The sequence below is a fragment of the Embiotoca jacksoni genome, unplaced genomic scaffold (genome assembly GCF_022577435.1).
Source record: "Embiotoca jacksoni isolate LCO1_2020_lvr unplaced genomic scaffold, fEmbJac1.0.p SCAF_6, whole genome shotgun sequence".
In the NCBI taxonomy this organism is placed as follows: domain Eukaryota; kingdom Metazoa; phylum Chordata; class Actinopteri; family Embiotocidae; genus Embiotoca; species Embiotoca jacksoni.
In genome coordinates this window covers 5655320-5677880 of record NW_027185414.1, presented here as the reverse complement: position 1 = coordinate 5677880, position 22561 = coordinate 5655320, and the positions used below count along the sequence as shown (strand labels likewise).

Genomic DNA, 22561 nt, shown 5'->3' with positions numbered 1-22561 from the left:
GCTGCCAGAGAGCACTGGATTTAAATTATTTTTAAAGACAAAAGATATTGAAATTTGGTCTGGATGTACCTTTTCTTTTATTCTATAGAATTTGTATGGCCATAAGAGGCCAAGTTGTTCTCTGAAGTCAGGAATAAAATCCTGGGTTTTGGATCAGATTTGTGATAAAACAGCAACTTGTCTCAGGTCTACCCTCTTACAGGCGTTCTTTTATCTATGGTGTGCACGTGGGTGGCAACTGCTTTTTAAAGGGGAAATCTGTAGAAAATAATGCCCGTTGTGTAATACCACTTTGTACATTAGGTGGCGATGGTGAGTCGCTGTAGCGTCCCGCCATTCTGCCCCTCAGTTCGGTGTTACACAGAAATCTGTGACCCGACCGTGTCGGTCGTCAGCTTTAGGAAGGAGGAGTGAGGGTAAGAATATCAGGGCGGCTCAGACATCTGATGGGGGACAGATTTCAGTGTAACACTTGCTCTCAGAGTTTCTGGTCAAAGTGACATATTCTTACCCTGACGTTAGCTAGTACATGTCTTTTACTAGAACTAATAATTGTAAAGTTGCATTATATGGGGCCTGTAGTGGATAAACAAAAAAATAAGTTTTCATTTAGCCATCGACCATCGTGGCAAGAAAACAGCCACCGCAAAACCAAATATTGGCGCCCTTTGGCATGTTTTTCAGTGCAGTTTGTTTTGTCTTTAGCTGCACTAAAGATCTATTCTGAATTGTTCAAACATCAGCGCCCCTGTTTGTTTGGTACATGAAGTTGACTCACTTTGGTAGACAGCTACATGACGAGCTAATCAACCTCAACATATACAGCTATTCTTACTTGCTCTGAACCGCCTATCAATAAACTGCTAACTAAACATATAAACACAGAGAAGAAGTACAGAAGTTTTGTGTAAAAAAAAAAATAATAATAATAATAAAAAAAAGCCTGACTGAACCTCATGGGCACCTGAATTATAGCCACACAGAGAGACAGCTTTGGTATAAGCTCCATGGATTGTTTGACGGTCTAACGGTCGTTATGCAGCCGTCCACTAGGATTTGTCCCAGTATGCCTGATTCCCTGAACACCAGACATTACACTACCAGCTGCCTTTACACCAGATAGCCACAGTTACCACTAGCAGCTGTTACCTAACTCTTGCTTTGCTTCCGTTTTGTTTAACAGCATCCTTTGTGTGTGTTGACATACATTTATAATACAGATTTGAAAAATATTGCAGCCATGTCCGTCTAAAAAATGTTTTGTACTAGATCGGCTTTTTAACAAAGGTAAGCCACGAGGAAATCAATGTAATAAATACATGTTTTCAGTAGATGTGTATTAAACAGTACAGTAAGAGTACAGTGGACTATCGTAATGTTTTTGTTTTTTTAGTGTGTGAATACACTGCAATTTTGAATAAACCGTAAGCACACTGATCTTGTGTTGTGCGAAGACACTTTGGAAGGTAATAAAACGAGTTTATTCACGTGTTCTGTAAATACGACTGATGTTGTGTAGCGTGTAATGTGTGCTTCATTATTAAACAATGACTCCAGAGGCCGGTCAGTTTATAAGGAACAGGTTCATACTTTAATAAAAGGGTATTTTCCCCTTGGCACAGTTCTGCTATCAAATAAATAAAGCAATTAATCAAATACAATCTAATATAAACTAAACAAAGTCATGAAAAAAATATTAGGAGGGAGTAGGGGGATGTGGAGAGAACAGCTAGGGCTAAACAACTTTCTTTTACAACAAACACTAAGTGAGAGTGTGTCCGTGTGTGCAGATCATTACTCCTCCCTGCTACCTGGGATTGCTGTGGCGGATACTAGCTGACGGTAGGCGAGTGAGATAGTTTGACAGTTATTTAATTATAAATAAGCCTTAAATTCTCTCTATATGATGCTGTTTTAACCTTTCTGCAGTCCACTACATACATCAGATTAAAAAAAAAAAAAATTATACACGGATCTCACAAAGCAAATTAGTGGTGCATTAGATATTGTATTAACATGGAAAAGTGACTGAATACTAACAACAGGACAGAGGATGGTGAATGTGAAGTCATTTCAATTGTTAGTTCTTGAAATAAAATGTTCTCATAATAACTTATCAAACAGAATTTTAAAAACAGATTCTGGTAGATTTAGAGGGACAGTTGATGACTTGGCTGCTGACAAAAATGACACAAAAAAAACACCTGAACATGACTTTTCTCCCTCACAACATATAGATCATTGAGCACGGTGTGGTAGGCAGAGGAGGGATAGCGCCATGAGGTCTGCTGCCTCTCAGACAGTCTCAGAAAATAACTGTTTTCCCAACCCTTAACAAATGCTGCTGACGTGCCCTCGATCAGGCGCATTTGATGTTTCGAGTGCGATTTCAGGGTATTTATAAAATATTTAAAAATAACAAAATCAAAATAAAATAGGGAGTTATGTGTGTTCAACGTAACTCTCTCTGGGTAAAAGAAGTTTAAAAACTGCAACCTGGCTGTAGGTCTCGACTCACCCACATTCCTCCATAAGCCCTCGCTCACCGGGTCGAATCGGACCACCCAGCAGGACCTACAGCCGCCTGCTCGCTGTCCGTTAACACAACGAGACGGCCATTTCCACACCGCATATATTTAGAGGATGTATCAGTGCTGTTTCGAGTGAGGTGAGAGCATCGGCTAAGAAGTTACAGTGTAATGAGGAGCTCCGGTAGCGAGGAAATATCGGTGTGAGGTGAGGAAGGTGAGGAAGGTGAGGAGGCTGAGGCATGGAGCGCAGCTGTGACACCTCCCTCCCCCCGTTTGCACCGGCGGGTCCCGTGAGACGCCCCGTCTGACTGGTGCCTCTGCTAAAGGACGGCCTGCAGCTGTGACGGGACGCCGCGGGACTGGAATACACCGCATTCCTGCTCACCACAAACACACGCACACCCTGATAACGGACTAACAACCAAACACAGTGGATGCAGTCTGAACAGTCGTGTGCCCTGGGGTCCGGGACGCACAATCCATGTGTTAACAGCTCACTTCCTGTGCATGGATCGCCCCCCCAAAGCACAAGGGTAGTTTATCAATGTGATACTGGAAAGTGCTTGAAAAGAGCGCGTGTGCTTACCAAGAATAAAAACGCCCCCACACTGACAGCTCTCAGTTCACTGCTTCTGTCAGATCACAGATCACACAGGTGAAGGTGAGTGCGCCATCAGCATCTGCACATAAGACTGCACCGGCTGCGGGGCATCATGGGATAGGATAAACAGACAGTCCCCGGTGCTGGCAGGCCAGCAGCAGCGAGTGGTGAGTTATGGGTGCAGTGGAGACTGCGGGCCGGGCCCAGTGTTATCCGGCACCGGAGGAATGAGACAGCTGAAAGAGCCCTCGCCCCGTCCGCACCACAAACAGAGCCTTGTTGGAGCGCTGAGGCCACATGGCGGCACGGTGAAAGACCTGCTGACAGCTGGGGGACAGGAAGAAGCCATGGAAACAGGGAGCAGCCGTGTGACCCCGCGGCCACGACGACAGAGGAGCTACCAGTTAGGGAAAGTGCTCGCCGAGATGTCCATAAAGGGAAACACGGCGCGGGACAACATGTGCGACTGCTAAAAGGTAAAATGGGACACGCATGCGCTGCATAAATAACAAAAACAAACAACAACAAAAAGTCTGCTTCAAGGCCAAACCCCATAGTCCTTCACATCAGTCATTTTGACATGTGAATTCAAGATGGCTGCATCCCACTCAGAGGACGTCCTGTTTTTCTGCACGATGGTTCACTATCATGGTGTCGTGGGACACTTAATATCACCGGAGTATCACTGATGCACCCGTACGTCCGAGACAAAATGTCGACACTAATTATTCCTCTGATGTGGAACTGAGGCTGTGTGGCTCAACTGCTGACATTTAGCTGAATAAAAAAAAAGAAAAAAAGATGTTTTGATAAAAACACTACAGGTAGCATAACGAGCTTTTTACCAGATATATTTTGAAATGGTGCCGTATGAAAAACAAAATGATTAAGGGCTTACTGTATTAAAAAATACAGTAGACCCTGTGTTCTTCTAAGACTTGTTGTGTCATGTGAGCTGGAGCTACTGAGCAGCACTGTTGAGAGTTGGGATCTTTAGTCACTCAGGCCTAATTAAAGGGTCACAGTTACATGAGGACGTTGAGACAGAGACAGAATGAAGGAGCGTGAGACTGCGTCACTAAGAAAGTAAAAATGAGGCTGCTAGTGGTGTTAATAAAAAATACAGCTGTGAGGGAAAACAAACATAACAGCTTCAGATAGTGAATACAAAGATATCACATTATCGATAAAGCTTATAAAATTGATAACAAGATATACCTTATGTACAGCAAATGTTAGTTAATAAATGTAAGGAGCTTGTTGACATCTCAGTACTGCAGAATGTGACACGATTTCTCTTCTTTCAAAAAATGTTTCCGAAGCAATTTGAAAATAACCTCTGAATGCTTAGTTAAAGTCACCGTTACAACAACAATTAGGATAAAATTAGAGGTAGCAGCGGATTTGGGATCTCTCTTCTTTTATTTGTTTTTTTTGTGTACTTTTATAACGTTTCATCATGTTCCTTCTCACTTCTGCTTACGGGGCATTTGCGTGCTTAAATCAGAATCGTCATGTTCATCTTCAAAAACCCGCTCGACAGCCTGCTTTAAATACTCACGCACCCATGAGCGCACTTCAAGTGGTTTTCAACAGACACCAGTGTCGTGACACTCACACACTCACAAGACTACACTCACACATTCTCACATTTTACACACACACACACGCACGCGCACACGCGCACACACACACACACACACACACACACGCTACGCCCTGCTCTGCTATCGCCTATATTCCTTCATATATTTTCATTTTTACATCACAGTCTTTCTCGCTCTTGTCCCTCCTCGTCCTTAAAAACCTTTTGGCTTGGTGATCTGGAAGGGATGCGGTGCCGGTTTGGAGCTGTGTAGTTCATCAGGTGGAGGATCACAGAGCCGGGAGGGGTGAGGGGGGGAGGAATGTCTGAGTTGTTAATTAATTCGGTCCCTCTGTGCCTCCTCTGGAGCCCCGCCCCGATCCTCAGTCCTGTACCTGTGCAACCGTCGTGCTGCGAGCTTCTGTATGTCCGACTGACCTCTTTATAACACTGGTTAATAACGTCTCAGCACTGGGACCCCCCCTTCCCATGATCCTCCTCCTGTCCTCCCCATGTGTCCACAACAAGGCCACTGCAGGGCTGACAGCACAGTGTTGGAGGAGGAAGCTCCCTGCAGTCAGTGTCTGCTGGCCCGGTTTGGTGTTGTGGCGCTTGCCGGGGTGCTGAGCCGTCCCCGACAGGCTGGAAATTCAGGACTGGTAAAAGTGGTGGTAGTGGTGATGGTGTTCGTGGTGATGGTGATGTTCATGCCGCTGCACCACCTGTGCCAGCCCCCCCTCATAGAGCATTACGCTGGGCAGGTCCCTCACCTGCTCCTTCTCCACCACCGGTCCTGAAGCGGCCAGGGAGCCCAGCGCCCGGTAGCCCTGGCTCTCCTTGTACCGCTGCTTGTGTTTGCGGTAGGGCGCAGAGGACTGATGAGGGGGGGTCTGACTTGGGAGGGCCGGAGGAGGCGGGACACCTCGGCTCCTCATTACCCTGCCGCTGATCTGCGCAGGAGGCGTGCGGCTGTGGGTCTTCGGAGAGCGGAGGGCATGTTTCCCTGAGTCCTGGCCACGCGTCCGGGCGGGGTGGAGGCCATCTGGAACAACGGCGTCCACAACTGTCTGCAAGCGGCGGTGGTGGGAATGGGAGTGGCCATTTTCTGGTTCATGGGAGCGAGAACGAATCTGGTTGGACGCCCGGGTCTGAGGCTCGGCTTTAGTCGGCTCTGCGGTGGGGGCTGCGAGTGAGAAAGATACAAGTGTTTATTCTACATAACTGCAAACAAACGGGACTTGTGTCCAGTGTCAAAATACATGAAGTGGACAGTCACAGAGAGGAAAAATCGGGGCAACCCAATGACTGAGTAGTTATGGTGTGTACCACATGGGCTTAAACACCGTTAGCAGCTGAGTCAATGGTTTCTTCTGCTCTCTTTCCCCACATTTCCTCTCTGTCTGTACTGAGCCATCTAAAAACCACGATGAGCAGATTTGTGTGCTGCTCTAATAAAGTTCGACTCGAAAAGTCGCACTGTGTGCCTCTGGCAGGATCTTTCTCAACACAGATAACACAACACGACACAAAGCAGCTGTCTGTTAGCGCTTCCCTAACAGAACCAACAATAAAATAATCGTATGTCATCACCGACCGTCAGATCAAGGCTGCTGCTTGTTAGACCTAATATTTCACTTCACAACAGCCCGTCCTGTTGACGGGGCTTTAGCCTTGAACACTTGATGTATTGTGCGTGCCTGAGCCCAGATGTTTGTACTGGCGAGGAGCAGCAGTGGGCTGGTAGTTCCACCTAATGGCTCCAAGCAGGTGCCGCAGTAATGAGGGCCCCTGGATGCAGCTTCAAAGGGCCCACGGTCTGCATTTCTCCCTCTCCGCCCTCCCCTCCCCCCCCGCTGGCCCCGGTCCACTCACCGGCTCCGAAGCGGGATGTGTAGTTCTCGATGCCTGCCAGGTCCAAGTAGTGGTTCCTGCGTTCCAGGTTCTCATCCACACAGTGGCGCTGGCAGCCAGGCTGGGTGTGGTGGTCACTGTGGTGGCGCCTGTGGACACAAGCGGCACCTCTCATTAGGTAAGAGTTTGGGCCAGTGACGTTCACTCTGGTAGTGTTTGGAGAAAGTAAAACAAGTGATCCTTATGATCAGGCAGTGGTGGAATAATTGTTAAGAGAAGTGAGATTGTGATTTCAAAAATCACAGGTTTGAATCTCAGCTGGGAGGACTTAAAGATGACTTAAAGATGACTTAAAGAGGACCGAAAGATGACTTAAAGAGGACCTAAAGAGGACTTAAAGAGGACTTGAAGGGGACTTGAAGAGGACAGTCAGAGCGCTTACACTCCTGTTTACTCCTCCTAATTAAAGAGCAGAAGACTCTTACAGAACCCTAGTGTGAATTCCTCCTTTAACAACCATTGCCCCTAAACCCATGAGACAGTTTCTTTTTCTCTGCTTTAAGAGGTGGATGTTTAAAAAGTTCTTCTTCATGTACACATTACAAGCAGAGAGGAGGCGGGTTTACCTGAGGAGCGCTCGAGACTTCTTGTCGGCACTCTTCGGGTCTTCAATGCACTTGTCATTTTTCTCTCTGGGGTGGGGCATGTCTGCGTATGTGTGAAAGACAGTAGGCTATTATCAAAGAGAGCAACACAACACAGCACAGCACAGCACAGCCACACACACACACACACACACACACACACACACACACACACACACACACACACACATACACACACACACACACACGCGCCTCAGAAGAAAGCAACCTTTGTTTTGGGGTTTTACTTTGAAGATCTATAGAAAAGGAAAAACAACAATGCTTCATTTATTCTATTTTCAACTCGCAGCCTTTTATAAGGCGTGGAATGAAATGAAAAACATGCAGACTTCAGAAATAGTTTATTAAGGACGTGAGATCTGATGCAGTTTGAAATTAGCATGAAGGCAACCGGCAATATTTTCAAAGCTTGCTCTGTCTGAATCTCTCGAACAGATATTTATAGCCGAAACAATAGGACGCAAACACACAGGAATATATACTTTTTGAGATATTTTTCTCTGACTACTTGTTTACCAAGTCGTCAGTGAGAAAAGTTAAGTTGAACGCCGCTATATTTTCCCAGCAGCTCTGAGAAGAGGGGACCAAGAGTGGAGGGGAGAAGACGGGAAGAAAGGGAACTTTGGAGAAAAGAAAAATGGCTGTGGTTATCAAAAGGACTCGGCACATCTCTTAAGGTTTCTTTCAGAGTATTTGAAGGCGCTGAGGGAGGGGGGCCCTCTCTTGGCTCTGTCACTCCCCCCATCATTAAAAATGAACCCCATTGAGTGGGAGAGATGGAGCGACGCAGAGACTGCAAGGAACAAAGCTCTGACAGGCCTGAAGCAGCCGCCTTTCTGCGTGAAAACAAACACATCTCTGGGTGAGCTGACAGCAGGCAACACAAGGGGGACCCCGGAATGCCCTTTCTTCGCCGCCGCTCCCACCCACTGCGTTAATGCGAGCTTTACCTGCCGCACCCTGCGTACAACTCCTCCACCGCTGGCTGGAGTCGGGAGCCACGGAGAGCTTGACCCGCAGCGTCTTGCTGCTGCTGGGAGAATGGTTGACGGAGGCATCCACCACCTCGTAGATGGTGTGGAGCAGGCTGGTGATGTCCTGCGGGAGAGATGAGGAGAGGATGTGTCAAATCGGAGCTTCCGTTTATCAAATGCTTTGTGTGATAAGCATCCAAAATATCTTTGAGATTTGTAGTGACGCTTGTGCAGAAAACAGATTTTCAGTGCACATATTGGACAGAAAAACAAAGATTACAAGAACGCAAGAGAAAGGGAACATGAGAAACTATTCTTGTGACTACAACATCCAAGAATCTGCAGCTTTATGCATTAAAAACATGCATAATTAATATCATGCTGGCCAAGAATTCAGAGACGTGACTCAGACAACAGTGAAACAGAGAAACACACTGACATCAGTTACTTCAGTGATCAGACCGGGTGGAAAGACGAGTTAGAAATTCCTAAAAAAATAAAAAATAAAAAATAAAAAATAAAAAAAAAAAACGTCTTTGGCGGCGGCGCAGAGGGCTGACTTTGCTGTCAGGCCTGATGCGAGTCGTATCACAGCTGCGAGCTCCACACCTTCTCTATCTAATTCCCCAAAGTCTCTTCAATAACAATCACATCTGCATATGGAGCAACATCTGTGAACGCTATCAAATAAAAGAGACAAGGACACGTACACGTGAACTCTTACTGTTAATTATATATATATTGAAGTTTGTATTGTGTAGTGTGACTGAGGTTTATTATAAAAACTTCGACTACAGATCAATAAAGATCACCAAGAAACACAAAAGATTATATTAAAAAAATAAATAAGAAGAATTGTTAATAGTTTCAGATTAAAAGGGGTCACCCCAGAACATAAATGATCACATTTCGACGGCTTGATTTGTACATATGATAATAACAACGATGTCTCTTGTGGCTGTTAAGAAGCTATATTTTGTACTGAAGAGCGTTTTTGTGCACCATGTTGAGCTAATGACTTCCTCCTGGGTGTAGCAACTGCGCTGGATCTTCTCATAGCAAAGCAAACTCTAATTGTCCATAAAAAATTGGAAGTGAAATGAATCGACTCATGTCATGTGCTGTATCTCAAATGTCTTCAGCGTTTCCCTGCAGGGAGTAACACGGCTTCATCACAGAGCTCCTTTGACAGAACTGCTGAGAATTGAACCTGCGCCACACAAAGACTGGGGCACCATGGTTTTTGCTCACTGTACCACTCTGACTCATAAAAAGGACTATTGTGAATTTTTCAGGGACTGGTTCCACATACTGGTTTCAGTCATAGACAAACTGTAAAATATTAAAATTAAAATAAACTAAAACCTTCCTGTGCCATTTTTGGTTTCCTCCTCTTTTTTACTTGTGTGAAGGGATTAAAAAAATTTTTTTTTTTAAAAAGAGTTGGAAAAGAAAGCTTTTCTTTCCCCCCTCCAAGCCGCCGCCTGCCGTCTCATGAGCCGCGGAGCCACAGGCAATGCCAAAAAAACTGCACAGCCAACCATACAGAGGACAGCTCCAGTCTCTTTGCGCTGTTTCAAGTTGTTCTCAAAAAACACAGGCCTTTCTGGATGTTGTCTCAGATCTGTACCAGGCAGACACAAGACACAAGGTGCCTCGCCGGAGCAGAAACACTCAAGACTTTGCTGGTTTGTTTCTTAGGAGTGAGATTGGGTTAGACTCTCCTTATATCCGCACTTTCCTTTTGGGTGTGGCAATAGCAGAAAAAGTGATCGGGGAAGTTATTGATTCATGCCCAGGCAAAGGTGGGATGTTTTTGTGTGTAAGTGAGTTGCTGCCCCCGTCTTTTTCTGTGGTAATCAGTTCAAGTTTATGTTTCTTATATATATATATATATATATATATTTTTTTTTTATTATTTTATTTTATTTTTTATCATTATGCAATTTCAAAGTAAAACAAAATGACAAAATGAAATTAAACTACAACAAAGAAAACTAAATACAGTAAAATAAATAAATCTACTGTGGGGTGGTGGCAGATATTTAGACATATTTACAGCCTGCTTATCATAGTTGTTCACTTGTTTATTCATTCATTGTTTCAAAGGTTGGTTGCAGGATTATTACCTCTCTGGTAACTTTGCCGTTGTTGTCAAAGTCGTAGAGGGTAAAGGTCCACTCCTGCCTGTTATCCTCCTCCACAGACACGGCACACTCCAGCTCCTGGAACAGCACAGCATTGAACTCAGTATCGTACGGTGTGTACGTGGGGTGTGTATTTGTGTGCGTGTCCTGTCATTGCCCTAGTTTCATCCAGAGGGGGGAAGGAATAAACGTCCCGTTCTGTGTTGACACTCACTTCAAACTGGAGCTGTTTCTGTGGCCCTGCGGGAGATTGGCTGTCCCTCTCTTGCATCTTCTCCTCCGCACAGCAGCTGTCTGTCTTCTCCGGGGGTAAAGCCACTGTAACGACACACACACACACACACACACACACACACACACACACACACACACACACACACACACACACACACACAAAGATAAAAGAGGGAGCCTGAGGATGGAAACACTGGGTGCAGTCTTAACCTGAGGACATGTCGTCGCCCTTTTTTTAGGTGCCTCCTTGTAACCACCTTCTTCCGATTTTGGCAGCCGCAATTAAGATGTGTCAAATATCCAAGCGCTCCTGTTCGGAAATAATCCCACACAGCCAAAGTCCTTGTAGGTCGTTTCGCACTGCTCTTATTCTGAAATTGTATTTTTGCATCCATATCATCATATTTATTAACAGTAGTATATTACACTGGCATCACAGTGCTTTGATGGGTTTAAGATGATACATACACTCTATTCACCAACTTGCAAATCGTTTTGTTGGGCTGCTCAGATACATTGAACTTGTCGGACTATTGTGTGTGGATTATGGTATTTGTAATCAACTGAAAGGCTGAAAAATGTAATAAAATCCAAGCACAGTTTGGTTCTCAGTTAAAAAATTGTCTTTTGAGCATTTTAGATTTTCAATCAAAGCAAATTGAACCATGACAGTGTGGAAGTCACAAGACCCTGAATCTTAGTCTTTTTTTTAAAGACATTTTAAGGTGCTTCCTTCAATACTGAAAATTCACTTTGGTACCAGAATTAAAAAATGGTACTGTAATTAAGCAGCACCTCATTTTGCAATGTTTCATCTTAGGTAACCAGTTCATCATTTCATTGTTCCAGAAAGAAGTACTGCTGAATAAAAACTGTAATATTAAGGCTGAAACTCAAATCTAAAATGTCAATCCAATTCAAAAAGTAGAAATGTGGAAACTGTGACAGCACGAATTCTCCAATGACAAAAGCTCTTCAATCAGCCTCACACACACTAATACTTTTTACCTCTTAGCGACAGTATCTAAACTCCCGGTGGGTTCACACCGAGAGCGGATGTCAAACATGAAACTAAACAGCACAACATGCTTAAAACATGACAGAATATGGCAATTGGCATTCGACTCTAAATGGTGGAACTGAAACAACGCGTGAACATCAAACAGGTCTACAGGACGCCCCTGAGTCGGCGGCTCAGTGCAGCAGAGCTCATCATTTTGTTGCAATGACATTCAGCCTACATTACTATCCACACTTAAAGTACAGTCAGACAGTCTGCAGGGAGCAATCATCTGTCACATGCACTTCCAACTGACGGCCAGACCCACCTGTGTGGGTTTCCCTTATCACAGAAGTCATGGTTAGCTTTACTGTACAAACACAGACAGGATTTAAAGTGAGGATGTCTTGGTGATATCAACTGTCAGACCTCAACAATTCTCGAACAATAAATCAATGAACCAATGTGTGAACTCGATGTGAACTCATGTATGCAAGTGGCAAATGTACGTAGCCTTTACTGTTTTTTTGAATCTGTAAGAAAAGTGTTGATTCAGCAGGTTAATGTCTGAGGTCACAGTTAAAGGTGGTGTTTTTTTTAATTTGGATTACACCACATTATAAGGTTGCACAGCCTGGTAGCCCAAAATAGCAAGACAGTCGCTGTCTGGTTTAATGTTTCAGTTTCAGCGTTGGATGTTAGCCCAGATCTAACGCTACCGGATATCCTTCTTCGCTTTGAAATCCAGCATGTGTTTGACACACGAGACTGCCGACACACACAAGATGTAACTGAGATTTGGGACACGTACGTGTCAGCTCCTTCGCTGGCCGCTGCGAGTTACAGTTACTCAGACAGACATCCTCGTTTCACCCGTAGATGTTAATGTGTCTTTATCTCAGAAGCTTGTTCTGGCCTTAAGTCAGCCGCCGTGTATTTCACCTCTGTTCATTTAGCTTTCATCATCATCAGCAGCACCCTCCACCCTCCACCCTCCCCCACCCCCCTTCATCCAGTCACAGTCCTGCAGGCTGCACACACCCATAAAGCCACAGAGACCACACCCCTCTCTCCGCCCTCCTCCCGCCACACTTTGAAGTTCCATTCTCAAACCTTTTGGAAGAGGATCAGACCGGCTGTAAAACAGAATCACTAATTAATTAAGCCGAGTCAAATCTGAAACACTGTTTGTTTGCTCGCCAACAGAGCAGACACAACAGCCCAATTTCTTTCCTCCTGATCCAAAGCAGATCAAAGCAAACCTGTCTCATCCCTGGGTAGGGGAAAATGCCAGAAATGAAAGGCTTCATCCCAGGGAGCTTTTACCAACTTTTTGGAGAGGAGCAGCATTTGGGGTCCCGCCGTTTGATCATCTGAGGTGCTCAAAGGGAACATTGTGTGCGAGGGCAAATCTGTTCCGTAGCAGCCTCAATATGGTGGCGAGATGCTTATCTCAGAGCTAATGAAATGCCGGGAGGAGTAACAGTAATCTGCTATCACCCCCCCCACACACACACACCCCACACCCCCTCTCTGACCCCCTCCCCAACACAGACATAAGCTGGCTCTTTATGAGTGAAGCTGCCGCCAGGGGATTGGCTGCACATCAGATCTGAGGGGCAAGACGAGGGCAGCCGAGGCTGGCACCCTCCATGCCAAGCCCGTTCCAGCTGCCCCGCTGCACACGTGCATGCATACACTTTATACACGCACACACAGAAGCGCAGCCAGGTTGGGAAAGCTGCCACAAACTGTGAGCAATCACACCCGGCTTAGCAAGGATACTGTATTACACAGAACTGGGCCTGCCGCGCCTTGGACAGGCAGCAGTGTTGGGTACCAGGGGGATTTTAGGATGGCCAGGATTGGATGGTCTTTGTGGCAAAGGTAACTTTTTCTCCTCCTTTACCGACGAAGCACTCAACTACTCATGAACAAGGTGTACAATAATCCAGCAGTACTTGCTGGGTAGTCCACATGTGAACCTGTAACATACTCGTAATCTAGAACAAGGTGCTGATAAACAGGACTCTCAACCCTTGGTAAAACAAAGGTTAAAGGGGCTTAATAAAAACCTTGTGCAGGCTCTTCTTCCTGCATGCCAGCAGCACTGATGTTAAGTATCCTTAAGACACTTTCATCATTGAGCTGTTCGTCTCTCCACTGAAATTTTTGCAGTAAAGTTCTTTTTTAATCCCCACAAAACTTTCTCTGGATGTGCTTCTTTATACCGAGACGAAAGAAGTCTTTCATGTGCGTTGATTGTCCTATTGTTTCTGCTCTCCCCTGTTTTCTCTCTCATTTTCTTTACTTTGCTCCACACTGCGAGATCAATGAACAACAGATCGGATCACTCGAATTAAATGCAGTTCATGTCGGGGACATCATGAATCCTCCACAGCTGTTTTTATTTGGGACTTAGTGATCCTGATGAGGAACAAAATGTTTTGATATACAGAAAATCGGCAATTGAAACTTCTATCAACTTAAATCTGATACTGTGACATTTCTCAACCAAAACAAACAAGTATGACAGATTTGCATTCCATTGGTCCATTTTATGGAAATATTCACACATAAACAATGACTTTTTTTTAATTAGTTATCTCACCCTTTGCCTATTCATTATAGTGAATCAACAGAGCTTTGATTAGCAACATCTGTCTTTAAGGGAGGACCAGATTGGCCCAAACTCAGTGACTTAAAATCATTTCAAACTCATTATCTGTCGTCTCTCTGCTGTTATCCAGTGAAGCAGAAACTGATATAAAAGTACATTTTTCTGCAGTGCCTCCAAATTCTGGGCCGGTCTCGTTCAACGTGTATACCTCTGCCTGCACCTCACGTCGAATCCTGTCTTTAAACGGGAGGAAGAGACTTTCTCCTCCCAGAGCTTTTAATCCAGGATCACATCACATCGGGGAGAAAAGACGGAGGAACGGAGGCACTTTTGCAGTGCACGGCCGGGGAGGGGCAGACGAGAGGCGGGAGGGAAGGTGAAGGGGTCCTCATCAGCACATTGCTGGGGCTTAGTGAACGGGTGTGAAGCGGAGGGGAAAGGATGAACCACTCAATCAGAGAGCCACACAAGTGCCTAAAGGGCAATTCCAAATAGTATTTTTGCACGTTTTCATTCATATCAAACACCAGAGCGGCTATTTTTGCCGGAGAGTGGAACAAAATCATTGAGATGAGCTGGTGTGGGAAATGATGATGAAGAGCAGAGGGCCTACCTTCCAAACGATAGTGTTCATCGCCGATCCCCACAGCGCATGCTTCATTTATGGAGTCCTGAGAAGAGAAAAGGAAAGAGAACAAGACACATACATCACTGTTTCAGGTCATATAAAAGGAGTAGTCGTCATATTTTTGTCACATAAAATCAAACATCTCCAACGGTGCAAATCCACACCACAGCTTTCCAACACAGAGTGACATGCCCCAACTGAAATTACAGCATTTATATATCTATATATGAACAAAGTTTGACAGTTGTGCACTGAGCTTAAACAGCAGCGGAAAGTTTAAGAGGATGGTAATTGCAGGACTGAAACAAACTGAGCAGAAGACTGGCAGTCAGATTTGAGACTGTGAAAGCAGAATCTAAATCATTGCTGCCAGCCTGCAGCGGATTCTGAGAAAAAGGCCTGGTAGTCGGGCTATTTCGGTGATGGACTGTCGTTGCAGGGATACGTTCAGAGGCTTGTTTCTATCCCGGGCCGTTTTTCACCCGGGACCCCTCGCCTGGCAGCCCTGTCTCTTAGTGCATACCTCAGAGACTGGAGGGACATGTGATCCCCGGCTTTGCTACGGAAAAAGTCTGGCTCAGGTATCCGTGTGGCATTGCATTCATCTGGCTGAAAAACCATTACTCACAGGCTGACAAATGCATATACATGCACATACCAGTACGCACGGCCCAACACATCCACAGACCCAACAACAACAACTTCTCCAATGCACACAAACTATTGGAAAAACATTTCTCTTGAGTCATCAAAAACTAGATAAACGTATTAACAGGAGACTTATCACTGGTGCTGATTAACCTAAATGTTTAACTTCATAAAATGCCGTCTGGGATGTCCGTGTAGAAAGCATGTGTGTTTACTGTATACATGCTGGTGTGTTCATACATGTGTACATGTCAAAGGCGAGGCTGCGACAGCGTGAGAGGGGATTTCTGGGTAATCCAGAGAGGTAGAAGGTCAGATAGTCTGATCCTGCCCTCCTCAGTGTGGTGCTGGTCGGGCTGCAGCGCCGTGGGTGGCCTCAGGAAGAGAATACAGCAAACTGCAGGACTAAGGCTGATAGACGAATATCCAAAAGCAAAGCAGGGAGTCGGGATAAACCTGTTTGTTGTTGGTGTGAGTGGGTCAACAAACATTCCATTACGGCTGCTTCTGGGCTTTAAATGCAGGTCTGGCACTGCTCAGTTTTGGTGTGATAAGAAGGCCAACAGTAGTTTTAATGATCATTTCAGGATCACATTAGAGTCAGACAGAAAGATGTTTAGCAATGACGAAAAATTATGAATTAAAAGTACATGTTTGTCAACAATGAAATTTTATGGTTCAAATGGTCTTTATTAATCGGGGGTGAAATTTACATAACTGCATCAATTTCCCAAGAAATAACTATTTAAAACATTTATCTGCTAACCCACCACTCCATCTGTCAAGAAACTCATTTGTGTTGTATTGCATTTGTAGCATTTCTGGTCCTCGCCAAGTTCCTGGTGTAAAATATTTTCTCAGAGGTTTGTCTTTCATTACATTTTTTTTTTTTTATGTAAATTGAGAAGTATTGAAAGAAATGCAAACTTTCAAAACAAGGTTGTTTTCTTAGGGTTTACTGTAAAAAAAATAGAAAAAAAAGAAGCTACATTTAGCTGAAGAAAAGGAGTTCATCATTATAGGTTTGGGAGAAACTAATTGCACAGTAATACCATCCTGTTTATTGATGGATGCTTTAGTTTCTCATAATCACCCTTTATTTTAAAAGAAAGCATTTAACCCGAGACGGCTGTCACAGGTTAAACGCTGGTTGTCACTGTTAGCGGAGACTCTGCTGAGCAGTTACACACATTTCTCTGCTAAACTCTGCTAAAATTACACAGAAAAGCATTACATAATTACGAGACAAAGTTACTGTAAGTCTCCTTTGCCAATACACACACTCACTCAGATGGAAAGGATGGTCACGAAGGAGAGACAGCTGATGCTCAATGACCCATTCAGACATCAAGCCCAGTCAATTATATCGTAGTAACATTCACGCGGGCCTCTGTTGAGCCTCACAAAAATAAAAAATCACTCCACAATAGACATTCCTTTGATTCCTCACGCACATAAAAAAAAAACACACACACACACCATCTTGAATGTGTTTCAGTTTTTTTGATGAATGATCCAAAATTATTGAGGGGTTAGCCAAGAACATGAGAAAAAGGGAGAGGAGGAATGTACTAATTGGTTGTTGTCTGTGGTGATGGATGAGGGCCGTATTATTAGTATGCTGAGGTTACTCTGGGATCTGCTCTGGTCAGTGTTAAGAAAGAAATATCCCAGGCTTTTTTTTTTTCTTTTTTTTTTTTTAACTCCAAACAAACACACACACTGGTCCTCTGTTGAAAAGTCTCAGATCACTGAATATATCAATGATTACTTTGACAGTTCTGCTTGCAACTTTTAATTGAACTGAATTCAAATTTTTGGGGGGATGTCACATATAAAGTCTAAATCTGTCCCACAGAACCACTTCACTGTCAAACACGGCTCTCTAGTTTCTGGCTCTGGCAGTGATTGATCAGGTCGTCAAAATACTGAGCAGGAGCTCTAAAAATAAGAGATGTTTGTCTTTCTGCCTTCCTGCCAGCCAACTGGTCACAAGAACAATGAAGACATTTATTTTTCTAATTCCAGAAAAAGGGATGTTTTTAACCAGAGAAGTAACAAAGAGATTATTAACACCTACCCACCTAGAAAAAAAATGCCCTCAATAGCCTATAATCGTAACTTTTATGTCACTCCTACTAAGACGTGATTGACAGAACTCCCACTCTACTACTTACTCTTACTAAACTAGACCAAAACATCTCCATCTTTTCTGTTTAATTTAGTAAATTAATTTCCTTTTTGTTGCTGTAAGTTCCAGTTTTAGTTCATGATATGAGTCATAAACTCCACTAAAGTCTACTTATTTTACAGAAATCAGGGTCTTTTTTTTATGGTAACAAGCTGTAATATAATCTTTATTGACCCAAACTGAAAGTAGCACAGATGGCCAAGCTATGAAGAATATTAAACGCACATCAAAAGACAGAATATCTTTTGTAACTAAAATTATATTATTACACACTAAATAAAAAGTAACAAAAATAGCAGTTGTGGCTGGTTTTAGACTACAAAGTAAGTCAGTGCAGTTCGTTGGGCAACAGAGAAAAAAAGCTTTAACTCATTCGCTTCAGTTTGACGTGAAACTAAAAAGCTTAGTGTGGATTTACTCAAAACTACAATGAAAATGATTTTACAACTAATGAGCAAAGATGAGGCTGAGCTGATGCAACATTTACAAATGTCGAGTCTGCGAGTCTGAATGGTCGACATCAATGAGAGAACTGGGTCTCGTTAAATTCTTGTTTACATTGAACATGACCACAATATTCATGACAACCACATGTACGTAAAACTACAAAAAGAGCCATCCATCTTTTTTTGGCTAGGCAATGAGCCACTGTTGGGTTTCTACGGGACCTTTGCTAATTCAAAGGTCGGGGGTCAATGTGGGAGAGCACTTCAAGGGGATGAAGCCTCCAAACAATCTCACCCCCACACCACCAGTGGCTCAACCACAGCTAAAGTAAACAAGTAAAATGTCCACAGAGCCAATAATCATATTGTTAAAATCAGCTCTAAATGATGCAGACGCACTGCTTATCAACTCTGCTGTATACTGGGCGCTGCAGTGTTTGGCCATCTTGTTTGTTATTATGGCATAGGACCCAAACTATGTCACGAAAGCTGGAGCAGGAAGTCACTTTCCTGCGGCACTGCCGGAACCCGGACCGAACCGGTCAGGGGTGCAGGCGTCAGGGCACAAACAGGCATTTTTCTCCTCCACTTCATGGGACCAGCTAAAACAATTTTCCAGACATGATGTTAAATGTTCTGTGGAAACCAGAGCATAAAGCATTTTGCTTTCAATAGCAGCCAGGTCCTTCAGAGCTTCTTCAGGGCCTCTGGGACCAGGGATTGTGTGGCCCCCGTGTGTTTTAAAGTTGTTCAATCCCCCTCACAGAAAGTGATTTATGACTGGAATGTAACACAGAACATAGTGTGCCGGCCCCATTACAACATCACATCTACATTGCTCGCGGGCTCGAAGGCCTGTTTGGTTTGGCCCCTGGAACTATTTGGCAAACCTCATCAATGGCACACTTTATAAATATGGATTTGGATGTGCCAAAGACACATGACCATATTTAAGAATAAGAATAAGAATAAGAATAATATTTACGGAGCTAACATCATCTGTGGTGTTATTTCATTAAAAATGTTGACCGCTCAACTACCTTCAGTACGTTGTGTTTACTAAAGTAAATATCAGCTGTAAAACATTATAGTGAGGGGCGCTCATTCAACACCTGTCCTGAGATTGACTAGCATCAATCTCAGGAAACTAATAATCAATAATAGAGCACCAATGGTATTTGATTCGCTAACGAGACAATATTTTGTCAAAACAAATGTGTATGTCGTTATCGCAAAAATACACTGAAATTTCATGATTAGAATTACATCATTTTAGGGCCAACTTCGTCAAGGTTGGCATCCTGAACTAATGATGTAGCTGAAAAGAGCAATCTAAGGCTGCCACTTCTTCAAAAGGCCAACATTTGTTTGAACGTAATTACTGTAATGACCCTTTTGAATTTAAAGTTCACAGTCTATATGTGCAGCAGACCATTTGAAGTCATTTGCCTGTCATCCAGCAGAGGGCGCTCTTACAAATCACCATCAGATCTGACCTATGGTAGCCCCTATTTGACCCAGTGTGATCATCAGTTGTGCAGAGCCGTGCAGAGTGGACAATCACGACATCAAGGTTTGGGTTCTACACCAAACCAATTGCGTGTCATTTCATATTCGTTCAAATGTAATTTTCGGAAAAAGTGACAGCCCTATAGGACTCTGCTCATTTAGACTATCCCAGATAAGTTTGAGTTAAAAAGGTCTGAAATAGCTTTTGCCATTTACTTTCGAATATATTGCAATGTTTTTGTCTTTTTGCCCGGGATAGAGCAAGACAGGCAGAGAAAGGGAGAAAGACAGTGGGCGCATGTTGGCACACAACCGACTGGTGGAGTTACGACACAGAGTTGCCTCTCGCGTCATCCTTACTCTGGCGCTGCAGACTTGACCCACTGGGCCAACTTTTTTTCTGCGAGTCTGTGTTTGAAGCAAAGGGGTACATTAAAGTGCAAGTAATATGTACTTGTATGTGATTGTGGGAAAGTCCCACAAGGCCTCTTGGTCTCTATGCTGTCTGCCTCCATGACCCACCACACAGGCTGACAATTTATGCGGCCGACGACAGCTCCACCTGATCGCACGCCAGGGCTCAGTGGAGGCAGGCCTCTCGAGCAATGGCAGCACCACTGGCACTCCATCAAAACCCAGGAAAAATCTCATTAGGGCTGCGGCTGGGTGCCTCCTGCCCGGTCCTCCACCTTCAGGAAGTGCAACATTAAGAGAAGCCGTGCCGACACGAAGCGGGGAGCGACACATGAAAAGCCATTTAGCCAAACGGGCGAGACAGGCAGAGTGACAGAGACAAGGCTGGATGTGGGAATACCGGCCATGCTTCTCCAAGTATGTCTGCTTCCCCTGGGCTTTTCAGACAGGAGATGGCTGAGGTTGCCGACACTCACATAAAAGCCACCCAGCACTGGAGAAGGTGAAACAGAGCAGAACAGAAAGTGAGGAGGGATTACTCCCACTTGTGCCCCAGCATGTCCAATATCTGTACACATGCATAGATCGAAGACCACAGGCAGCACCACAAAATACCAGGAGAGTGCAGAACATGCGATGCACCGGTGTCCTTGAACCAGGTGTGTTAAGATACACTGAAGTTGTCGTCATGTATTTGTACTTTGTCCCTTAAATCTGGTGGGCTTGGCAGATGAAATGATTATGACGGAGTTCGTCTAATCTGGATAGTAGCCATTACAAAAAGTTTATGAATTACTAATGGAGAAAACAGCTGTATAGCATGGGAATTTTCAAACGCTCCAGTGCACACACAGTCCCAGTGTTGAAAACCAAGAAGTAAAACAACAAAAAAAGCCCAGCTCTTATTAGTTTTAGAGCTGCAAATTAGCTTATAGGTGTAGTGTTACTCACAGAGGACCTCAGGAAAGGAAATACCCATCCCCCTCCACCATCCCAAAGAGTAAACTGAGATACACCGGAGGCAATTTCAAAGGACTGCGCAGTACAACTCCTGGAATCTGGAGCAGAGCCTATCCTGCAACGTGTGGTGAGTGTGGTGGTGCTGCAAGAGGAGAAAAACGGACCACCAGTCATCATCAAACAACAGTTTAAACCGGGGTCCGGGCCTCTCTTCCAGCTCTTCATGCTGGAGTGCTCCTCACCTTCCAGCAGCATTAAACAGCCTCATTCAAAGCACCACGTCGCAGTAAAACATGACGCCCCGAGATGGAGCCAAGATAGAGGGTGTTGATGTGAGGTAGTGAAGTGCCTGTGAGTGAGGCTTCAAAGGGGATCAGTTTTCACACATGAAATGAAGATCTCAGATAATCATATAGCATCGCAGAGCTGACGTGAAACAGTCCCATTTGTGGAGAGCGAGGAGACGGGGCCAATTTGCAGACAACACCCACAGACCAAGAGCCATGGCAAATCAATATCTCTGCATTTCTCTCCAGCCAAACGAGATACACCTGATTCTTTTTCCTATTTTTTTTTTTTTTTTACAAAGCGACTATGAGGCCCATCATCACACGATGCACTGAGGTACTCTGTTGAAGTTGTTCCAGGAAAACAGATGCTTAAGTTGTCTAAAATGTCAGAGCTTTACAACAAACAGAGGGGGATGTTTTAAATATGAAGCACCTTGCAGTACATTTAGTGTACACATTGTACTTTTTAGTACAAATACCACACAGCTGAACAACATTATTATCAGTTCAGTATGCAACAGAAAAAAAAGAAAAAAAACACAGCTGGCACAATCAGATTGGAAAATTGTCAAAATGTGGTTACGACAGCAAACTTTAAAACCACACATAGACCTCTAAATTACATCCAAAGCTTTCTCTCCTGATTCTCAGCCACTACGTCTGCCTTGATTTTTCAGCACCTATAAAAAGAGGGCACTACTTAGGTTGAGTGGATAACAAACTAGATAAATAATTGGACAATTATAAGTCCCTAAACTCTGTGGACCAAACAGGGTTAACTTATAATTTGACGTCTCGGATGGAGCTTCAAAGACAGACACCTTCCCTGCAGACTCGGCGGCCCCATGCCTGACACCCCTCAGTCACGGCACACCCACCTCTCTTCCTGCACCCCAGGAAGGAAATTATAGCCACGGAGTTGGAATCCATCACCAGGCAGGTTGGAGGAAGCAGCTCTATGATTAAAGTGTGCATGGTCAGCAAACACACAAAGCTGGAAGGGGTTTGAGGAGGCTGCACATGCCAGAGGGCTTACCGTGTTAACTCTAGTTCACGACACCGGTCATGCTGAGATTCTCAACACATAAACAGATAAACACACACCAGAGACATTTTAGTGAGGCTGAAAAAAAATCCCTGCATATGGAGGCGGAGGAGTGGCTCAGAAGAGTTTTGCCCTGTTTATGAAGTTAAATTATATGTGTGTGTAAATTAAACATTGGACTACAGGAGGTTGTAAAGACACGTATCTGTGTGGTGGATGTGT

General features: G+C 44.2%; 1 protein-coding gene across 2 annotated transcripts in view; it reads right to left on the bottom strand.

The window, feature by feature from the left end:
* Positions 1 to 4883: 4883 nt before the first annotated feature.
* nkd1 (NKD inhibitor of WNT signaling pathway 1) overlaps positions 4884 to 22561 on the bottom strand; it is a 28747-nt gene continuing 11069 nt past the window's right edge. The window contains exons 4-10 of one of the 2 annotated variants that reach the window (XM_069174163.1): positions 14822 to 14879; positions 10569 to 10672; positions 10337 to 10432; positions 8184 to 8331; positions 7195 to 7276; positions 6590 to 6717; positions 4884 to 5900 (exon numbers count right to left, since the gene is read on the bottom strand). In XM_069174163.1, coding sequence (XP_069030264.1) covers positions 5368 to 5900; positions 6590 to 6717; positions 7195 to 7276; positions 8184 to 8331; positions 10337 to 10432; positions 10569 to 10672; positions 14822 to 14879 — 1149 coding nt within the window. In that variant the 3' untranslated portion in view covers positions 4884 to 5367. The remainder of the gene's footprint in view (positions 5901 to 6589; positions 6718 to 7194; positions 7277 to 8183; positions 8332 to 10336; positions 10433 to 10568; positions 10673 to 14821; positions 14880 to 22561) is intronic. The other variant, XM_069174164.1, reaches the window with a different exon arrangement.